The sequence below is a fragment of the Squalius cephalus genome, assembly GCF_949319135.1.
Source record: "Squalius cephalus genome assembly, chromosome: 17".
Lineage (NCBI taxonomy): Eukaryota > Metazoa > Chordata > Actinopteri > Cypriniformes > Leuciscidae > Squalius > Squalius cephalus.
Window position 1 is genome coordinate 4,231,611 of NC_137138.1, and position 22,654 is coordinate 4,254,264.

Consider the following 22,654-nt stretch of genomic DNA (forward strand, 5'->3'; position numbering starts at 1 on the left):
TATATTAAAGTAAACATCAGTAACACACAACAGTTGAAAGAGTCCAGAAGGTAAATACAGATGCTAACTCCTTAGATATTTGAAGATTGATTCTTTATCCCAAATCAAACATATTTGTGGAGATATATAGTGTTTGTACAATCTCAAACAAGATAACAGATCTTATTTTGATTGTCTTGTATCTTTTCTAATCTATGAAATGGTTTCCGCCAGTAGAGGCGCTCGAGCAACCGAAGCAATGACACACATCCGAGTCTAGGAGAAGAAGAGAAGTGAGCGAGGGAAGGGGACATAAACAGACACAAGACGTGGAACACAGATGTTCATTCTGCTTTAAATTTGCTGTTTCAGACTGTAAGTACATTCATTTTTTTTTATCATTTATTAGGGGAGATCTAAATCTAAACGACTAAACGAGTCAGTTAATTTAGTGAATCACTCAGAAATGAATCGACGGATGTTGTTCTTGGAACGTAAACTCGTTTTTTCATTGCAATTTGTTAAGATTGTGTTGTTTTCATTTTATAATGAAACCTGGCAAACTTTTTTTTATTAATATAAATCATATCTAATGTAAGAGCAACATATAAATTAGCTAGAGGAGTTTAATTGTTTCTAAACAGTTGTTTGAGTACTTAAAAGCAGGATTGACAATTTGTTCTAGAAACATTGTTGGTAATGCTGGTTGAAAGTAAAGATCGACCATTGTTGATTTTTTTTCTTCATAAACAATACCAATTATTTGCATGTTTATGTGCCTGATAAACGATATACAGAATGATCTAGCCTACAGCAATGAACTGAAAAAACTGAACAAAAATTTTATTTAACACTTTTTAAATAGGCTACTGTAATTTCTGCAATTTTACCCCCTCTTTACATACCAAACAAAACACTTCTACATCAATAAATAGTCTGAAAGAGTGCAAAACAATATAGCCTACTGCACTCAAGTGTCTTTTTTAAACAAAATCATTGATAAGGTAAATAACCTGGTAATGAATATAGCACGCAAAATAATTAATTTATTTTATTTTTATTTTAAATGTATTTTTAAGAGAATAAAACATTCTAAACCGCCTGATTAAAAAAAAAACATTTCTGCTTTAGTGTATCTTAATAATCCCAGTTGCATCTTTTTAAAGCAACAGCATACTAACAGCAGGCAAAATAAATTTACAAAGACTACGTGAGTTCATCTCAATTTTTTCGCAACAAGTTGAAACTACATAACAAGCGTTTATGTAACATATCTCATTTGAGAATTAATGGTTATGTTAAATAAAGTTTATTAACAATTATTTGTCACGAGATCTCGCAAGACTAAAATATGACAAGATTTCTTGTCAAGTGAAAAGGTGTCTACAGGGCCTGAGTTTCATTTTGGAAAATGGGGGGGAAATCCCCCCATAGGTGATTCTTATGGGGGGGAATTTTTAATTTGAGGGGGGAGTTTAGACTTTTTTTTTATTATTACATTTATCTCGCCTAAATGTATGCTTACTCATTGCATTTTTACAATGGAGTAATTTTGTTCTTAAGAATTTACACAACTCAAGGAAGCTTGATTTCAATCTTTGAATTAAATTGAAAAAAGTAGCACAAATAAATACAATAGAATAAAGATACCAATAAAGAGAAATAAAGAGAGAAGTTTTTGCTTAGGTCTAAAACTAGTATTCAGAAATACTACAGAGACTGAATAAAGTAATCAAATGTAAAATAACACTGGGTAGTATTTTAGTCCTGACTAAATTAAATACATAGGCTATTAATCCTGATTCCTTAAAATGAAAGCTATGTTTTGTTGTTTTGACAAACAAATTAATGACAGACACATATGGCTGCTGTCCCTTTAAGAGCTAGTGCACGGATCCTGTTTTCATTATACGGTCACGTGCGATTTATGCTTATTTAAGACATAACCGACTGTGTTTAGACTCACCAAGACCGAAATTGACATAATTTTCTTATGTTTTTGACTGTTAAAGCGATATAATCCACGAAAAATAACTTTTGTTACCCGCGAGCTGTTTGTGAGGCGGCTTTACTCTATGTATGTGTGCAGAGAAAAAAAACACTTCTCAGACAACGCGCAAGTACCGAAGAGTTTAAAATCGCGTGAATGTTTAATGTATTAATGTATTATCGCCGCCTGCTGCGCGCTTAACGATTGCCTTGTGCAACCCATTTAGAGAGACGAGAGATAGAAGACGCAGCGCCGCTGAATCACTCACGCTGTTTGTGAAATTGCATCTCGTAGACAGTTTTAAAATGACTGATTTGATTTTATAATCTGTGTGGATTAATTTACTAATACAACCTACATGCTAAAGTGAATCAATGTTTGCGGGAATTTCCCGCATTATAAATGGGAGACCTGCGGGAATGATAAAAAATATGCGCAATACCCGCAATCCCGCGCCGAAATTCAAGCCCTGTGTCTACCTCGCAAAGGTGCATGAGGGTGAAATTAGCATAGACTATGCCACTATTACATTTACATTGCATACATTACAGTACCCACTGCAGCACCGCCTCCACTGTCGTTTTGCTGTTTTTATAAAAATAAAAACCATTGTAAACTATTGTAAAAGTCTACTCTCCTCATCCAGCACGAGTTGAAGTCACACAAAGGGTGTTTCTCATTTCTTATTTGTGCATCCTCATTTCCTTTCCTCGCTTCCTTTCCTCGCGTCTCAGCTCCACCCCCTGTAGGATGCGAGGGAAGGAAAGAAAATGAGGACGGAGTAATCGAATGTAACTTTTTTTTATACATTAGAATTAGGGATGTGCACGAATATTTGAATTTTCGAATATTCGATCTGTAATTATTATTCGAAAAATAAAATACTATTCGAATTTTATCGAATTTATGAAGCCGTAAATACTTTGCGGGTCGTAAATGCAGTGAATCCCTGATAAATCCCAAGCACTAACTCGCAGTTATAATTAAATGCACTGGGTGGCACTGTGGCGCGTGTTTAACAAGTTGTTTGTATTTTATCATAATGTCGTCATCGTCTGCCTCGCGAAGTTTGGAATTACTAGTCGAAAATGAGGTTATTAAATGATCTTACAAAATGGAATTACTTTTGATCAAATTAATTAATTAATCTGGACTGGAGTTATAATATCATCACCACAATGAGAAATCACATGAAATCCAAACAGCAGTCGACTGAGGAAAGACAGCTGTCTATCACTGCATCACGACTGCAGGTAAGCGCAGCTGTAGTGCGAGTGATCCGAGATGATGACTTATCTAATAGCAAAATAATTTTGAGACATATTCTTCCTTTAAGTTTTGTTGAGGGAGAGGTTTAAGAACAGAAAACGCAAAGTGCTGTAAGAAACTTAGAACAAGAACACCGTTATTTTTGTTTCTCTGAAACGTCTGTCAGCGCAGCGCGTTTTCTCACTCGAGCATAAATTGCTGGCGCGCCTGCATGTGGATATTATTGTTTTTCTCAACATAAACGTGAAACAATATAAACACGATAATCATATGCTGACTCGAGTGTATGTGTACGTTCTGTACGATAACTGGCGCAATCTGCTACTCTGCTTTATTAGCCGTTTTTTTCCGTTCGCGCTGCTTGAGCTTAAATCCTTTTGTTCTTTATATTTTTTTGTTTACACATAGGCCTACTGTTTAATGTTTTCAATTAAAAGAAAACTTTAACATATATTGTAAGCTTGTTGTGTATATTGCCTAATCGTAAGATTCTTCAGAAATGGTAAAAAAAAAAAAAAAAAAAAAAAAACCTTAAAAAATAAAGGCTTTTTCGTTAAACGTCATTTGAATAAACGAATATTCGAATATTCGAATTTTATGAGCCCGAATATTCGAATGCAATATTTTTGAAAAATGCCCATCCCTAATTAGAATACTTGATCACTCGAGCGTCACTTCACCGCGTCATCAGCAGCGCTCAAAGGATCTGCCCTTATGTTGTTGAAGTTTGTTTATTTAAGAAATTCATAATAAATAATAATAAAGAAAGATAACCTGTTGAAATATGTGAGGTAAAGTATAAATTAAAATTATTGTGACTGATGTGAAGGGGGAGGAGAATTTATACGTGCGTCACGTTTTAGTCGATAAAACTCTTCCGCATAGGATACACCTGTATCCTCGCTTATGACTCCTCAGGAAACCTCCTCACTCCTCGATCCTCGACTCCTCGCGGTGCAATTAGAGAATTGAGATGTCCTTCAAGATGGCTGAGCTCGATCGGTTTCCATGTCATAGGATGGAGGATGGAGGTGTGAGGAGACGAGGAGGGATATTGAGAAGCACCCACAGTGCAGCAGGAATCACAGTCCAGTGATCGCGTGACGATGGCAGATGATTCGTTGTGCAACAGAGAGTCTGATAAATGTCTTGGGGCGGTTCACACAGAACACGTTTTTCCATGTAAACTGACAGATGTTTATAACATCGTGCTCGCGTCTTGCATCTTTTGCAGCGTCTCGCGCATGACACAGCATTCTAAAACGCGGCTCTCAAGTTAAAATCAGTTTAACTTTTAACAAACGGCTCTGGAGACCATTTGTTTTTTACCCATTTCATTGCCAGCGTCTTGCGTTTTACAAAGTAATAACGTGTTTTGTGTGAATGGCCCCTTATCTTGTAGAATGCGTGCTCAGCGCCGCCACTACGGAGTAGACTATGCGCAATCACAAATTTGAAAGTGAAAGTAAACGCGAGCTCCCTGATGCGCAAATTATGCTGCGTACAATAGCCCGTCTTCCAATATCAAACCTATGTCTGGACTGTGTAGTTGTGGCTCTGGTCTCTGTTTGCACTTTGAATATTGAGAGAGTACTTTGATTATGGTTGCACTTGCACTTATTGTTTGCACTTAATTTATTTTTGTTATACTGTTTTTATTTCTATGATCAATTTAGGGCTGAACGATATATCGTTATCGTATCTATATCTAGATATGAACTTTCAAGATATTACTATCGAAAAAAGCAACGATATAGACGATATAGATTTCCCCTCTCCCGCTCGCCCTGCATACAACCAAATTGTCTCTGATACAACTCTGGCAGTCACAACAAACATCAGTTTTACGAGTGCCCTTGAATGCACCGCTAAAGCCAGCGCGCACACCAGGGACGTGGGAACTATAAATAATATAATATTGTGAGAGGGGGGGCGGCGTTTCCATGGTGACGCGTCATTGCTTGTCACGTGACACACCGCAGCAGCAACAGCGCTGAATGAATGATGATCTGCTTTTATGTCATTTTTCCTTTTTTATTCAGAATATTCACAAATGTGTTAGCTATGGCATGAAATATCTGATATTCCGATTGTCAAATACATGCAAGTGGAAGTATATTGTTGTTTAAACACCTTTATAACAATCGCGTTAGTTGAGCTGTATGCGCGATGGGTGCCGCCGTGTTAGTTTGTGCCGCAGACGCAGTTCAGAGAATCGGATCTGTTGGATTTACAACCTCTATGTTTACAACACGTGAATTCATCCACTTCTCCCGAAATACTTAAAAGTAAGTGGATGGTGAACTGGGAATAGAATAGAGTAAACATTGAAGTTACTTACACAATGTGTATCTGATATGAATAAAACGTGTCGAATTATAATGGAAAGGATTATTATTACCTCTTCCATAGACATCAGTGTGTATTTTACAAACTCTAAATGTATTGTTTTTTTAGTACTTACGTAGTCATATCGTATTGTATCGATATCGAGATATCTGGCATGAAAATCGAGATATGAAATTTTGTCCATATCGTTCAGCCCTAGATCAATTTGTGTAGAGGAGTTCAATTAGCAGGTCACACACAGCCTCAGTCAGAAGTTATGGAAGCTCATAATTCATGTACAGTAAGGTCTGAAGAAACTCATGTGAAATCATACAGGAGAGAAGCCAGTCAGTTGAGTTTGTGGCAAAACCATTTACAGTGCTAGTATATTGTTGTCTTTTACTGCATATGATAATTCATACTCATAAAGTAGAACTGAAATGACATTCATTAAAAGATTATTAGTTAAAACATTTCAAAACGCACCATGTTTCCAGTCATGAATTTTGTCAGTGAGGATTTCTATTAAATATTGTGCAAACATCTCGTCTCGTTCTCGTAAACCGAATCTCGTGTCTCGTCTCGTGAGATAAGTGTCTCGTCTAGGGTTGGGTACCGAACTCTGTACTTTCAAAACAGGGATGAGCACCAGCAATGAGATTGTATTTTGCGTAGGCTATCAGTTGCGCCCACTACCGGAGAAGCCGGCATATCTTCTGCTTGTTCTTAAAAGCTGAATAATTTCAAGTGAACTCTAGTGTTTTGAAAGGAAAAAACAACAAAGAATAACATTTACATGTAGCGCATCGAGTCTGCATGGTATGTAAGGCTCTCTCTCTCACTCTCTCTCTCTCTCGCTCTCTCTCTCTTTGTGTGTGAGAAATGCATCAGCGAGTTGTCACACTTTCACACTAGAATTTACGGTATGTCAAATACAGGTATGCTGAAATACTCTTACAGATCACTTGACAGGGAGCGAAACTCTCAAGCGCTCAGTCAGTGTTCAGCGAGTGAAATATCTATGATAAAATTTAAGGGTGTCACGATTTCAATTTTAAATCGAAATCGATCGAAATTAATGCTCAATCTCGATTATCGAATCAAAAAATGGAATCGTCGATGCTGTCACGCCCCCATGTCACGTCAGCTCGCTTGCCAAGCGAAAAAAAATCAAAACACGTGTTGAAGAGCTGCCAACTCTCACGCATTCACCGTGAGACACGCAATTGACACTTTTCACACGCTCTCACGCACAGAAAAAATGATATAAAAAAATCTCAGCTCTCAGATTCTGTCAATTTTATTACGAAATTCAAACAATAAATACAGTTTTGGCGCTTGTAAATGTTACGTGACAGATCCCTTGCGCACGTGAAGATGCGATGATCGATCTATAGCTAATAGTAAAGAAAAACACGAACAATGTTGAAAGATACAGTACAAATTACCGAAATGTATATTCCTCATACATAATATCGATCAATCAGTGTTTTTCATCAGCGTGAAGAGGTCAATAAAACAGCTGGAGAACATGTCACATTTACCTCAGGAAAGCCATTTAATGACCATAATATAGGCTATAGCACGTAGTTGGCAAGAAAAAAATAGCTATAGAGAGTATTTTGCTAAATATGTGTTCTATATTACATATTATATTTTTTACTTATATCATATAAATAAAGTTGTTATTATAATAAAAAAACGCATAATATTTAATTATTTTTAACCTTAAATAATAGCCTACTACCAGCTGATAGGCTCTCTGTATGTTTACAGCATTAGGTGAGTTGTTGTTTTTTTTTTTAGACAAATTAAGCCTATCTTGTGTAGCCTACCTAGCCTAATATTTATCCAAATGAGCCAATATTAAATCAAATCACAATAATTGAATTGAACTGAAATAATAAAAAAAGTGTAGCTTAATTGTACCATGTAAACATTGTAACATGCAATTGCGATGCAATTTTTTTACAATCAAACAAATCGAGAATCGAATCGAACCGTGACTTTAGAATCGAAAATGTAATCGAATCGAGGATTTGGAGAATCGTGACACCCTTACTAAAATTATACTTAGCCTCTAACACACACTGGCAAGTAAAATCTAAGAATTTATTTGCCAATGGCAAATGATAGACATGATTTAGTTGTAATGCGAGTGATTCACTCTCATTGTAGAGGGTTGACTTAGCTCCTCTGGATTTTGAAAGCTCTTTAGGATAACAATCCTGGCTTTTTCCAACTCCTCATTTGTGGGCCTGTTACTACAGAGATGCCCCACTACATCTTGGCTCCTTTGTTATGGGAGAGTGACTTGGAGTTGTGGCTTAAACAAGAGATCGCTCTGATTAGTTTGCTCAAGCTGGAGAAGTGTTCAAAACGTTCAGGAGTCAGGAACTGATTTAGTACTGCAGTAAGTCATGAAATCACTTGTGGTCAGATTTCTAGATCTAAATCAAGATCAACAAGGTCTTGAACTCTTCCTTTTGCAAGAGTTCAAAAGGAAGGCTGGCCCTATAAGCCAAGTTGTGCTACTGAGATGATCAGATGCTAGGATTGACATCTGATGGAACATAGCTCCGTTGACTAGGAGTAGATGACTGAAGAATTTGTTGGATTCTGTTGTTCACATACACAAAGCATTTTGTTCTATTAGAAATCCATTGCACTATTTCTTTACCTGGGTCATTGTCTTGACACCAGAGAAAGCGCAAGAAAGCTCTGCGATCCTTTGACTAAAAAGCAGTGGAACCACTGATCTATATAATGACTGGATAGCTCATGACGTTCTAAACTGCCAGTAGGCAGTGAAGCCACCGGAAGTGTTCGAGCGGCCATCTTACGATTCCCTACCAGCAGAGGGCTCCAACGCCCGTTATACAGAGATTGGTAGCTCCGACGGCACTTTTAAGATGACCCGCTGTGCAGTAAACAAGTGTAAAACGACGTTCACAAAAGGATGTAGAAAAACTGCCCACATGATGTAATTCAAGCCCTATAAGTAATAATTTATATGCAAAATTGTCGCTATGCCCGTGTTGTTTTCTCCGAGGCAAGAGTAATGCTGCTGCTGCTTCAAAAAACAACGATAAAACAGTCAACAGTAGCCTATAAGAAACCTCAGGGCAGCAATAATCACAATTACGGTAAGCGTCCAATAGAGACACCATTTGACAGCTTCAAAAGAGCTTCGTTTACCGTTACATTAACCCATACAATTTTGTATTATGCATTTCCTGAACATGTACTTGCTAATCAAACACTTTATATGAACAAAATACTAATCTATAAAACACAATCGGTCTTCCGACCTTTTACTATTGTGTCAATTGATGTTGATATGCGCGAGGGAGAGAGAGCATACAGCGCTCGTGTTGTTTGAAGGCGGAGAGTGCGTGCGCGCGGCCGGTGCTCTCTCTGCTTGTTCTTATGCGCCCTGTCCACTGATCTAAATAATTCGTTGTTACGACGACTTATTTGTTCCCTAGTTTAAATAAATTGTGGACACGTTGAACTAATTCCCTCCCTCATTTTGATTTAACGAATTACAACGTGGGAACAAGATAACGTTCGAGGTATTATTAATTCGTGGCCACGAAACAATATTCACCTGAATATTCACCAATTCACAAAAATACAGGTCTTTAGCATTCACTATTTAATTAATATTATCTAACTGTTTTTCTTACCTGTGAAGATAGCTCTTCAGTGAAGGCCGACTGGTGTTCTCGTACAGCTTTTTATTCCTTTTGCAAAAAATAGCCGTTTTTTATAAGCAGGAAAAATTTCCCGACTTTAAACAAATACCCATTTAAATGCTTAGGATGTTTGCGTTGTGAGAACATACAGGGAGACTTTAGATTTAAAAACTGTGTCTCGTTAGGCAATGTTTTCTCAGTCAAATCATAAAATTTCCTATTGATTCAATAGAACGCGTGAGCTCACTAGGGAATACCAATATGGCGGCGCGGTGGCTTCACTGTTTATGACGTCATGAGCTATCCAGTCATTCTATATAGATCAGTGAGTGGAACATTAGCCTGACTACGTCAGACTTCCTACTTCCGCTAATTTCATTTCGCTCCTGTAGTCAGTCTGAGATAGCAGCGTATCTTTCAGTTTTCCACCGGCCTGAAAACAGCCGGGCCAATCAACGAACAGAGGGCGGGCTGAGAGAGCCGTGACGTAGACGCTGATTGTACCGTGGTGGATGCGTACTTGCGTAGATTTACTTCACATAATCTGCAAAAGTCGTTCACAGCCATGTTCACTCCGGTATTTCGCTCGATGGTTTAGTTTTTGCATCATACATGTGTTTACAGTGGAAGTTAGATGCGGCTGAGCATGCGCATAACACACGCCATAACCAAACGTTATGTGATTGGCTTACGGGTAACCAATGATTTTAAACTTCAGACAAGCGCCCCCCCGCGAGAGAGAAAACACTTCTCTATTATGCTATTCCAGACTCTCTCTACGAAGCAAAGTGAAGTAGCAGAGTCTGGTATTACCAGGCTAGTGGAACATATGCTGAATGTCATCTCTAATAGCCACTGGCTCCCTACGAAATTTCAGCAACACTCCCAGGAGGTTATTATTGATGTGTGGCCCCTGCAATGGAGTTGAAGTCTGCACAGACCTTGTTTGGCTTCTTCAGATGATAAACGCCAAACAAAGGAAGATACCGACACTCTTGGTCTTTCTTGAGTGAGGGAGCAATTTCTGTGTGTCCGTTAGCGAACATGTTCTCCATAAACTCAAGAAAATTGAGGGGTATTGAGGGACCCCTAAAGGGGTCATCGGATGCAAAATTCACTTTTTTTGACATCCCCCATGGAAGAGAGGGGTGGGGTGAGCAGTTGCTCATTATCATTTAAAGAGACATGTAATGAAATGGGTCGCTGTGAACAGAGCTGTTTTTGAGGAGGTAAAAATGTTGTTGTTTTACACAACCATTGAGGAATTTTAACCAAAGTATGTTACAAACTTTACATGAAGACCCTAAAGATTCATACCAACTTGTGGAAAATGGGCATCCGATTACCCCTTTAAAAGACTCTGATGCTGATACATGGTCTACTTCTGTGAAGGATGCTGCTAGAATTTCTGCTGCTTCTATGGTTGCATCCCTTTCTTTCTCACCTAATTATAACATAAAACACTGCAATAATAAACACTGCTCACAAAACAAAATTAAACATTCACTTACAGATATTGAATTTCAAAGGGCTTTGATAGGCAAGATTAAGCTGGATGTCTGTGACCACATGGAGCACCTTGCACAACTAAAGCACTGAAAAAATATGGCCAATTTCCTCTTAAAACTGTAGGAAACTAGGAAAACTCAAAAATAAGTATCAAAATAAAAGTCTTTGTTTAAACTAAAGTTTAAAGTCCAGCACATACAGAATGGTCTAACTTTAGCTTTGTGAAATTGTTGTGAAACCTGCACAAAGAAATGGACTGAATTAAAATGCAATTCAGTCTCTGACAGCAGGTGGCACTTAAGGATAAACGTAAACGCTTAAAGTACCACTTTTTGGTACAACTGTAAACACAGATGTGCTTATAAACACTATTTTATACGAAGATAAGAGAAAAAGAAAATGCCATCGAAACTATTCTTAAGACTAATCAGAGATACATATCCTATCAGGGATAGATTCATATAAACTCCTAACCCAATTCGATATTTTATTTTCCTATATTTCGAGAATCATGTACAGTGATCTTGCTGTGCCTGGTATTTTCTTGGCTGCATGTCTGCACTCTCCTCTTTGCATCAGTCTTCAGCTTGTCCCATCTCTGGCCTGTGTTAACGTCCTGTTTACAGACTTCATAATATTTTCACACAAATGACATTTCAGGAAAGTATTGCAATGCAGTTTGTATGCAAGTCCCGAATAGAGATCGTTTGAACAATTCCCAAATTGTTGCCGATCGTTTATTTGGAGTGCAAACCGGCCGTTTACGATTTATGGCCAGTCGACCGATGCATTTCTACATAAAAGGGCGCACCACAATGATTATTTGATTCAATTTCGGAAACATATGCGACCAAAATGGTCGTAATTTTGAGCCTTGATTAATTAAAGGGATAGTTAACCCAAAATGAAAATTAGCCCATAATTTACTCACACTCAAGCCATTCTAGGTGTATATGACTTTATTCTTTCAGACGAATACAATCAGAGTTATATTAAAAAATGTCCTGACTCTTCCAAGCTTGATAATGAGAGTTAATGGCTGTTCGTCATTACGTTGTGCGTCAAGTTCAAGGGTTACTCTTTTGGCATAAATCGATGTGTACGGTAGGGCTGAACGATTAATTGCATTTGCGATAATATCGCGATATGATGAAATGCGATTTTTTTAACCGCAAAGCTACGATTATAGTCTGGTCACGTGACACGCGAGAGTAAACCAGTCTGTATTGCAGATGAAGCATCAACTTGGCACGCGACACATAGACCTGGCTACAGGAAATAACAGTTTATGTTTAATTTATGTGATATTGTGTTATAGATTCTCTCCAACGATTCTGTATCGATTAAGATAATTTCAGATTTATGTCTGAGCTTCGTTTTAAACACAGATACGTGATGACGCGTGTGCTTTATAAACAACCGTTCTGCTTGCTTCTAATTCCTCTGTCTCACACACACACACACACACACACACGACACCACTCGAACCTTACGAGAAATAATCTTTAATAAAGTTCGGAAAAGTTGAAGCGAATTACAAGGACATTCGCGGGCTTCATTGCACAAGATATGAGATACGCACAGTCTGCGTGATGTTACTTTTGTAGTGCGCAGTCTCGCCCGCCGGTATTTTACTTACAAATGTTCTACGAAGGAATCATATGTCTTGGAATGCAGTTGGATTATATATTAAAAATATGAAAATCACCGCCAGAAGCTGCTTTCAATTTCAAATACTCACGTGCGCTTTGCGAAGAGCGTTTGAGCATGCGGCTGTGAGCGACTCTGTCAAAATGCTTTTATGACGCGAAATTAATGTGACACAGTCAGTTATTAAACAGACAGGACAAACCACATCTTATAATTTCAAAAGAGATGAAAACGTTCAGACAGCCTACTCTTAAATAGGCTACTGAAAGCACTCTTTGTTTATTGCTTGTAATATTTTTTTCCCTCTTTGTTATTTGTTTTGAAGCTATATTTGTTAAAATTATTAACATGTAATTGTATTAATTTAGTTTTTTAATGTGTAATTATTATAAGTAGGCCTACTTATAATTATGTAATTAAATATTTCAAGTTTTATTAATAAGATCAATTAAAGAAAAAAAATGTATTGGCTCATGAGGTGCCTAAAGATTCCCTTCCCTATTTTACAATGATTTATTGCTTGTTTTTGTTGAATAATAGAAAAGATAAAGAGCTTAAAAAATAATCGCATATTAAATCGCAATCGCAATATTGGTAAAAAAAAATCGCAATTAGATTATTTTCCAAAATCGTCCAGCCCTAGTGTACGGCCATCTGCCGGAAGCTAGTTATTTTATTTTATTTTTATTTTTATTACACAAATGCATCGCTTCACTTCAGAAGGCCTTTATTAACCCCGGAGAGCAGTGTCGAGCACTTTAATCATGAATAAATGCACTTTGATGGACTTCCAAAGTCAAACAGCCATTCACTCTCATTATCAACCTTGGAAGAGCCAGGACATTTTTTAATATAACTCCGATTGTATTCGTCTGAAAGAAGAATGTCATACACCTAGGATGGCTTGAGGGTGAGTAAATTATGGGCTAATTTTCATTTTTGGGTGAACTATCCCTTAAAGGGGGGCAAGTTATTTTATCTTCAAACCCCTTTGTTGACTCATCTTCTCTCAAACGCAGTGCTTTAATGGCGGTCTTGCGCGCAATTCTCAAAACGCACACAAGATGGCGCCATTTATCGGTGAATCCGATATTAAAGGGGGGGTGAAATGCTCATTTTCACTCAATCTCCTGTTAATCTTGAGTACCTATAGAGTAATATTGCATCCTTCATATCTCCAAAAAGTCTTTTGTTTTATTATATTAATCAAAGAAAGATGGGGTGTACCGAGTCTTTCCGGAAAAAACCGAGCGGCTGGGGGCGGGCCGTGTGGGCGAAGCTTAGCTGTGCTAACGCACCGAGCTAGTGACAACACACAGAGACTAGAGTTCTCAACGGGCCTGAAAATTACAACCCGACCCGACCCGGCCCGTGGCTTTTAAAGCCCGGACCCGATGTAACCCGACACAAAAACATGAATTATCTGCCCGAACCCGGCCCGCGGCCCGACGCCGCGTCGGATTTTTTTTTCTCTCATACACGTATTATCATGACCAGCAGATGGGAATTCAAATCAACCTTTAATGTTCATGCCTTTTAACAATACAAACAACTGAAACAATAAACTTTAAATATATAAATAGGCTGTAGTAGCGACGGTGAATTCACCTGCGGCAAGTTTACTTCTCACCAACTCCATCTTCTCCAGACTAAAGGCGTGCACGCAGCGGCGTCAGGTCTGCCGCCGCCCCTCTCCATGATGCACGTTACACGCAGCAGCAAGACTTTCTTTACGGTGAACAGCAGCGATGATTAATAAATGGTTTTTTTTTTGTTGTTGTTGTTTTTTTTTACTGAGCGGAAAAGATTAAGCCCGAGGTCCGACCCGACCCGAGTCATTTGATTATATTTTCGACCCGAACCCGCGGGTCCCGTCGGGTTTGTCGGGCCGACCCGACCCGTTGAGAACTCTAACAGAGACATTATTTGTTCAACAGTTACTCACCGTCCGGTTCCAACGCACGACCGCGAACGTTTATCATTGCGACTGCTCGATCCTTAAGCATTAGACGATCTGGGCTTTGTTTATAAAACAATCATCGTCGAAATGCAGGGAACAAACAGCTACACAACTCCGCCGCGATCTTACCGGAGAAGTGCCCTTAGGAGGACCCATGTAAGGAAATTCCGCCCTATCTTACGTAAGACAGAGCCATTCTCGAAAAAAACTTTCCGAAACTTGTGACAAACCGGAAGGAGTATTTTTGGAACAAAAATACTCCTTCAAACGTACAACTTAGTTTTTGAAACTTTGTCCATGTTTAGCATGGGAATCCAACTCTTTACCAGTGTAAAAAACTCAGTATGCATGAAATAGCATTTCACCCCCCCTTTAAGAAACCTATACCCGATTATGAGTAAATGCTTTAATAGCAGGGAAAATATCAGTAAAACCGATTATCAATTGATCTCTTTTGAAGGAGGCGTGGGTTTGGAGATGTTCTGAAGGAAGGGTGGGATCTTATGCTTCCAAAGCTGTGGCGCAAACTCGCTATTGCTAGCCTCTCTGAAAATTACCTCCCCTACTTTTAAAGCTGGATATTACAAAAGTGATTGTTAGTGTGATGATCATCTGCTAAATGAGCAACAACGACCACAATTCACTCCTTCAGTCAGTGAAGCTCCCACAGCCGTTCATGAGAGTTTAAATGCTGGGAATATTCCCATCTTCCCACAGGAGAAGAAGAAGCAAGCAGGAGGAATTACTCCAGGAGAAACTACTGACATACTATTGTAAAGATGGAGATTAAGGAAGAACCCTGCAGAATAAAAGATGAAGATACAGAGGAACAAATAGGTTGGTGTTTTCCTTCATTCTCTTTAATGACAATAAAATACATCCTAAACTAGATATTAACAGACTCACTAGTTAACTAGATTTGTGCTAAATTGAGAATTAACTTTATTTCTTTGCTTCTCAACTGTCCTTTTTTAATTGAATTTAATATGTTGATTTTAGACCCGATGGCAGTGAATGAAGACAAACCTCATCATTTCACATATGAATATGGAGAAATGACATGTAAAAATGAAGACATGCAACATCTGTTTCAAAAACCTCATTTCAAAAATGAAGATGGAAATGCAGTCGTTTCAAAGACTGAAGAGAATTTCACACAAAAACAAGCTGGAAAATCTGGAGACAAAGGATCTTTCAGCTGCTCTGAGTGTGGAAAGAGTTTTATACGTAAATCAAACTTTCAGAGACACATGAGAGTTCACACTGGAGGGAAAACATTCACATGCACTCAGTGTGGAAAGAGTTTCACACATAAATCAAAACTTAATGTGCACATGAGGATTCACACTGGAGACAGGCCTTATGCATGCTCTCAGTGTGTAAAGAGTTTCATATTTAAGTCACACCTTAACAGACACTTGAGAATTCACACTGGAGAAAAACCATTCACCTGCTCTGAGTGTGGAAATAGTTACAGACATGAAGCACACCTTAAGACACACATGATGATTCACACTGGAGAGAAGCCTTATTCATGCACTCGGTGTGGAAGGAGTTTCATTCGCAAAGAGGATTTAATTGTGCACACGAGAGCTCACAATGGAGAAAAACCATTCACATGCCCTCAGTGTGGAAAGAGTTACACGACTAAATCAGAACTTAACAGACACACGAGAATTCACACTGGAGAAAAACAGTTCACATGCCCTCAGTGTGGAAAGAGTAGCGGACAAAAATCAAACCTTATAAGACACATGAGAATTCACACAGGAGAGAAACCTTATAAATGCACTCAGTGTGGAAACAGTTTCACATCCAAAAGCTCTCTCAAAGATCATTTGCACCTTCATTCTGGAGGGAAGGTGTTCATCTGTGATCAGTGTGATAAAACATTTGTTGTGGAATCAAGCTTTAAAAGACACCTTAAAATTCATGCTGCTGTGAAGCCTCACATTTGTTCTTTTTGTGGAAAGCGTTTTACACGACTGCAACATATGAAAGAGCATGAGAGTATTCATACTGGTGTGAGACCTTATATGTGTTCTGACTGTGGAAAGACCTTCATTACATCAGGCGCATTAAAAAAACACCAGATAATTCATACTGGAGAGAAACGATTCAGGTGCTCAAACTGTGAAAAGAGTTTCACCCAATTATCTAGTCTACAGACTCATAAGAAAAAATGTTGCCCGAAGTTGTCTGAGCAAAGTTCATGTTCAGATCCATCACTTACAAATAATAGACTTATAAGTAAATAATTTGAAATTCAGATTAATCAAAAGTTGGATAATTTGCTAAAATTAGTGGTGGATTTTTATTGTTTGTCAATGGGAACCTTCGGGGAAGGTCAAAATAGTGTAGAAAACTAGTGTTACCTTAAAACGATTTGTGAAGAGATGTGTTTTGTTTCTTTGTGGAGTTCAATTATTTTCATTAATTGCGCATATGAGGCATTTGTTTCAAACAACTTGTTTTAGCTGTTTACACATGATACATTAAGATATTGAAGACTTTTTTGCATTGAAATCTCTGCACACTTTGAAATCTCTCTGAAAATATGAGATATAAGAATGAAACAAGATTGTAAAACTTGTATATATACAGTTGTGGTCAGAATTATTGGCACCCCTGGTAAATATGATCAATGCAATAAATGTTTTTTTTTTTCTCCAAAACACATTGGCCATAATTATTGGCACCTCTAGAATAAATTATGAGTAAAAAAGCTTTGAAGTATATTCCCATTCTTGTTCCACAGGAGTATAAATATGAGGAAACAAAAGCCAAATTCCCTTAATCATCCAACATAATGAGTAAAACCAAAAAAAATTGTTCTGATGTGCAGCAAAAGATTGTTGAGCATCACAAAATAGAAAGTGGCAGTAAGAAAATAGCCAAAGCATTGAAAAAATGGGCATTGAATAAGATGTTCATATCAACTAAAGATTTTACAAATCTGCCTGGAAGACGACGAGTGTCTGTATCGTCCAACTGCACGGCGACGAAGAAAGACTCTGGCCAAAGACTCTCCCCAAGGATCACAGCTGGAGAATTGCAGGGATTAGTTGAGTCTTGGGGTCTGAAAACCTAAAAAAAAAAATTATAAAAATTCTAACAACCCCTACATCACCACTTGTTAATGGGAGGCTTTGCAGTGGTCTCAAACTCAATTCCTGGAGGGCCACAGCTCTGCACAGTTTAACTCCAACTCACACCTGCAAGGAAGTTTCTAGTAATCCTGAAGACTTGATTAGCTGGATCAGGTGTGTTTGATTAGGGTTGGAGCAAAACTGTGCAGAGCTGTGGCCCTCCAGGAATTGAGCTTGAGATCACTGCTTTAAAGTAAAATCCTCTTCGCTCATCCAAAAACAAACTCCAGCATATAGTCGATTGTCGAGTTCACGCGCGTGATCCACTGTTGCTTAGTTAACTATGATCATGCGCGTGAACTCGACAATCGACTACTGTGGACTTCGACTGAAAACAGGAAGTAAATACAGGTATGTGCGCTGGCTGAATTAACATCACTTTTATTCATATCTTTCACATCTACTGCAGTCAGATTCACCCGTGTTCACTCTGAAGGAATCACTCACATTGGCTGTGCACTTGTTATGACACATCAAGGATGTTAAGAGGCTAAAAGCAGGTTTAAAACTTGCCCCATTGAAGTCAACAGGGTGCAAATTTTAAAAAGAGGATAACACGGTGTAGGCAACACCGATTTTTGTCGTTGTTCTCTGTACTGACAGCACTCCAAATTTACAAAAAAATGAGCTCAATGTTAAAATTGACCGGAGTTCTCCTTTAAAGTGTCATGAAACCCCCCTGTTTTAGCCTAGTCGTTCTAAATTGGGGGGGAAAAAAGTGTCAAAAAATGAAACACAGACCTGCTACACACTAATTATACAGACACATGAATATTAAAATATTACCTCAGAGAGAGAAAAAACAGAGTTGAGGGTTAAAAGTCAAACCTTATATAACAAACTGCCAAAACAAGGGAGAAACGTGGAAGAACATTTAAAAGGTCTAATATTTGAGCACTGCAGTCTCTGAACAAATGACACGTCAGTTTAACGGAATAGTTACTTTTTTTTGTCCATTGTTCTTTGAATTGTCTGTCTACATCAGAGGTGCCCAATCCAGCCGATCGACTGACCTGCACAGTTCATCTCCAACCCTAATCAAACACACCTGAAGCAACCAATTAAGGTCTTCAGGATCACTTGAAAATTAAAGGCAGGTGTGTTTGATTAGGGTTGAAGATGAACTGTGCAGAGCAGTCGATTGGCAGGAGTAGGATTGGGCACCCCTGGTCAACATCCTTGTCTTCTGTGTATCAGAATAATCCATCGTGTCGTCGCGTTCATGATCAAACGTACGGCTGTATCCTGATGTGTCCTTATTTGCACATTTATTTCATTTGAAGAAGACATGTGCACACATGGAGCTGGTTCATGTTTAGAGAACTAGAGTATATGAAATGTGTCCATAAAAACTTTAAACGCGCTTGCTCCAGTCTCTATATGAACGATATTATCGTTGTGAGCGTTGTTGAACTCATCGCGCCATTCAGGACAGAAACCGCGCACCTCTTCTGTTTGAATTCTCTGCTGTAAAGTGATCTCATGCGTAACACAGCGAAGTGATTGGATTGAACGAGCTCATTCTCATGAATAAATGCAGAGTCAATTGAGTCCCAGCTTACGTAGAATCATGCCCTCAGCCAATCACACACACTGAAGTCACGTTTCTACCTCACACTCAGTCAATCACACACCAAACTGATGTTTCTACCTCACATTCAGCCAATCACACACACCGAAGAGGCGTTTCTACCTCACATTCAGCCAATCACACACACCGAAGAGGCGTTTCTACCTCACATTCAGCCAATCACACACACCGAAAGCACGTTTCTACCTCACATTCAGCCAATCACACACACCGAAAGCACGTTTCTACCTCACATTCAGCCAATCACACACACCGAAAGCACGTTTCTACCTCACATTCAGCCAATCACACACACCGAAAGCACGTTTCTACCTCACATTCAGCCAATCACACACACCGAAAGCACGTTTCTACCTCACATTCAGCCAATCACACACACCGAAGGCACGTTTCTACCTCACATTCAGCATGTTTACGCACATTTAAAAAACACCCACCTCGCTGATCTCCGCGATGTTCGATAACGACGTATCCTCTCCGGTGGCCTCCTGGGATAGAAAAGTATCCATCGGATGAGCACTCGAGAATCTGGGCGGAGGTAGGTCACTCGCCTACTCTTTTATTAATACTGATGTTTTGGACACGTACTGTTATGTTTTCTCCTACTGTAGAAGGTGAGTAGGCATATTCTAACGCACTATTAGTATACGCATGTCTGAATCTCGCGTGAATTAGTACGTTAGTAATAGCAAAGATGAAGATACAGAGGAACAAATAGGTTGGTGTTTTCCTTCATTCTCTTTAATGACTGACGAGGAACATTAAGATGAAAACTGAAAAAATGACCTAGATAATTATTAAGTTTCAGAACTGAAAGCTCTGCTGAAAATGCCTAGCTGTTGGCGCTATTAAGAGCGTTTTGACAGCGCAGCATTTTTTTCAGTTGAGAGGTTTTGCTTGTTATGATACGGAATATCCGTGAAAGTGTTACTAGTATCTCTTTTCACAGAAAGTTTATTTCTGTGTTGTTTCTATATTTTTTTCTATGTTTGTTCAGTTATTATGCTTGTTGTTGTCATCTGTTGACAATGTACAGACAGAATGTGACGGCTGGTCGGTGTGGTATTTATTATTAGTCCCGCCCCACCTTGGGACAGTTGGGTAAAAAGTGACAGTGATGAGCGCTGCGTTTATCCGAAGTTGAACATTCTTCAACACTCGCGCTCGGTCAGGCGCTTCATTACTCTCGTATTGTTTTAAAAACACAGTGCTCCAATCGAAAACAATTGGAAAAATACGCCAGCCTCGTGAAAAAGTCCTTTGGTGGACACAGGGCCTAATGCTTGGAATTTGGTTATTTATTTCCAACAATGTGAATGCCTCAGTTGAGTATTATTTATTTGTATTCAGCACATTTCACTGTGTATTCTTTGGTAAAGACTTTTACAATATGGACTTGATAGTAATGCAACAAAATGTAAGTAACTGAGTTAATTCTAATGCCTGATCTTTGACCAGTGATTTCTAAAATGTATTGATTTATGCACAGTCAGATGTTGCTTGTCTGTGTCAGTAAATCACAAAACGGTCAACTTCACATTGTTTTTTCTTAATAGGATGAAAATAATCTGTTATTTAAACTGTGATTACATTATATATTGAAAGCGATCAAAGAACTCTCCCTCTACAATCGCTGGAGCTGTCAATCAAACAGTGCAAGTTTATAAGTGACTGAGTTCTGGACTCGCACCAAGACTCCAATATTAGCCTATAGTAAACAAATCCCTTAATTACATTGTGTTTGCACTGTTAGTTATGATTCATTAGTGTGCAGAAATCGAGTTGCAAAGACCAGATTGCTGCATTCATGGGCTAAACATGTCCATGTCCGATCGGCTACATGCTCATCACTGCAACCTTTCATGCCACGATCTACATATAATGCTATAATCAACACTTCATGGTTAGTTAACATTGAGAGCTGCAATAGTAAAAACGCACTAAAGGTTTTCGAGGGAGTTCCACAAGTAATAGCTATTTCATATGCAAAGATATAGCGAATCAGAGCAGTGGTTTACACTGAAGTCTTTCAACACAAACACGCTCCTTCAAACAGAGCTTTTAAATCAGAGCCTAAAATCAGGGTAGGAAAATGCTTTTTATTTCTAAATTATGACAATTTTCTATGTAAAAATCATACTATCATTATAAGTGCACTCCAGAAAACATTATAAAACAATGCAGTTCATACCCTTTAATCAATAGCTAGTGAAGTTTGATTGTTTGTCAAGGGAAATTTTTGGGGAAGAGATGAGTTTTGTTTCTTTGTGGAGTTCAATTATTTTCACCATTAGTGCATATGAGGCATTTGTGTAGAAGTGGCAACAGTAGCCTATTAAATAATAATTCATCTTTCAAATGACTTGTTTTAGCTGTTTATCCGTGATGCATTAAGATATTGAAGACTTTTTTTTGCATTATAATCTTTCTCTGCACAATGTAAAACAATGAACCTAGATTATAATATAAGGTACAGCGGGTTTAAAAATGTGCTTATCACTACCCCCATAGTGTAAGAGAATATATATTGTGAGTGACACCAGGTTTTTGCGTAGTTTAGAGTGACAACTTTGATGTCAAAATGCATACAGGTTGGCAGGTCTGCTATTTGAAGAACTGTACATTTTGAGACGTGAGAAATAAAAAAGAACAAAACTAATGTGATTTAAATTGATTTAAATATGTAATAATTTACATTAAAACAAAGGGTTTAAATGTGTGGTAATAAATCATCTTTTAAAACTAAAATTGCACCAGATTTTTCCATTTATATTTAAACAGGCATTTACAATATGAGAGATGAAGTTTGTGTAAAAAATACTTCATCACTTCAGTACTCTAATACAAGTTAGAAAAAGGATTTTGTTTTAGTGAATACATGCAATGCATTATTGACCTTCACGTCTCATACAGTTATCATGAGAACAGCAGAATAAAGTTCAAACTGACTATTCTTGTTCTACAAAATATGACAAAATTTATGAAAAAATTAATTACAAAACCAAGTACATATTCTCTGGAAGCCGGGCTAAATGAGTAAACTCTGTTACTGCATTCCTGCCATGTCTCGACACACACACATCTTATCTGATTACTTGCAATTAATAGTGCAGACAGTACGCCTGAAAATATCTGATTTGAGATCTGATTGCTTGAAAAGAATGTGAGTTTTTAGGGAAACCTTCATATCTTGCAAACTATTCCATTGTGTTCATTGTCATTCACACTTTTAATCGATGTCTGAAGTGTTCGAAGGTCAGTAAAATTGATCATATAAATCATGTTACAGCGGTTGAGAAAAGAGAAGGGCAATGCTTGATCAAACTGTCAAACACTAATAATTTGACCTAAAACCTTGACCTTAAACCTAAAACCTTGACCTTAAACCTAAAACCTTGACCTTAAACCCTTAGATTAAATCACTCTATTAAAACAATAGAATGTCAAATCATTTAGAAATCATGGATGTGAATGTAAACTTTGCTCAATTCAATTCACATTTATTTGTATAGCGCTTTAATACAAATCATT

At 38.0% G+C, this 22,654-nt stretch overlaps 2 protein-coding genes across 4 annotated transcripts in view; one reads left to right on the forward strand and one right to left on the reverse strand.

Annotated features, from left to right (window-relative positions):
• Positions 1–22,654, reverse strand: part of LOC307144912 (uncharacterized protein) — a 137,677-nt gene that overhangs the window by 100,618 nt on the left and 14,405 nt on the right. The gene's annotated exons all lie outside the window — the stretch shown is intronic.
• On the forward strand, positions 265–17,452 carry LOC307144898 (uncharacterized protein). 2 transcript variants are annotated; one of them, XM_079847609.1, is made up of 3 exons: positions 265–354; positions 15,101–15,220; positions 15,383–17,452. In XM_079847609.1, exons 2-3 carry the CDS (start codon positions 15,163–15,165, stop codon positions 16,639–16,641), a joined length of 1,317 nt encoding a protein of 438 aa, XP_079703735.1. In that variant the 5' UTR covers positions 265–354; positions 15,101–15,162; the 3' UTR covers positions 16,642–17,452. The 2 variants fall into 2 exon arrangements, with proteins under 2 accessions (XP_079703735.1, XP_079703736.1); XM_079847610.1 differs by having other exon boundaries at positions 15,104–15,220.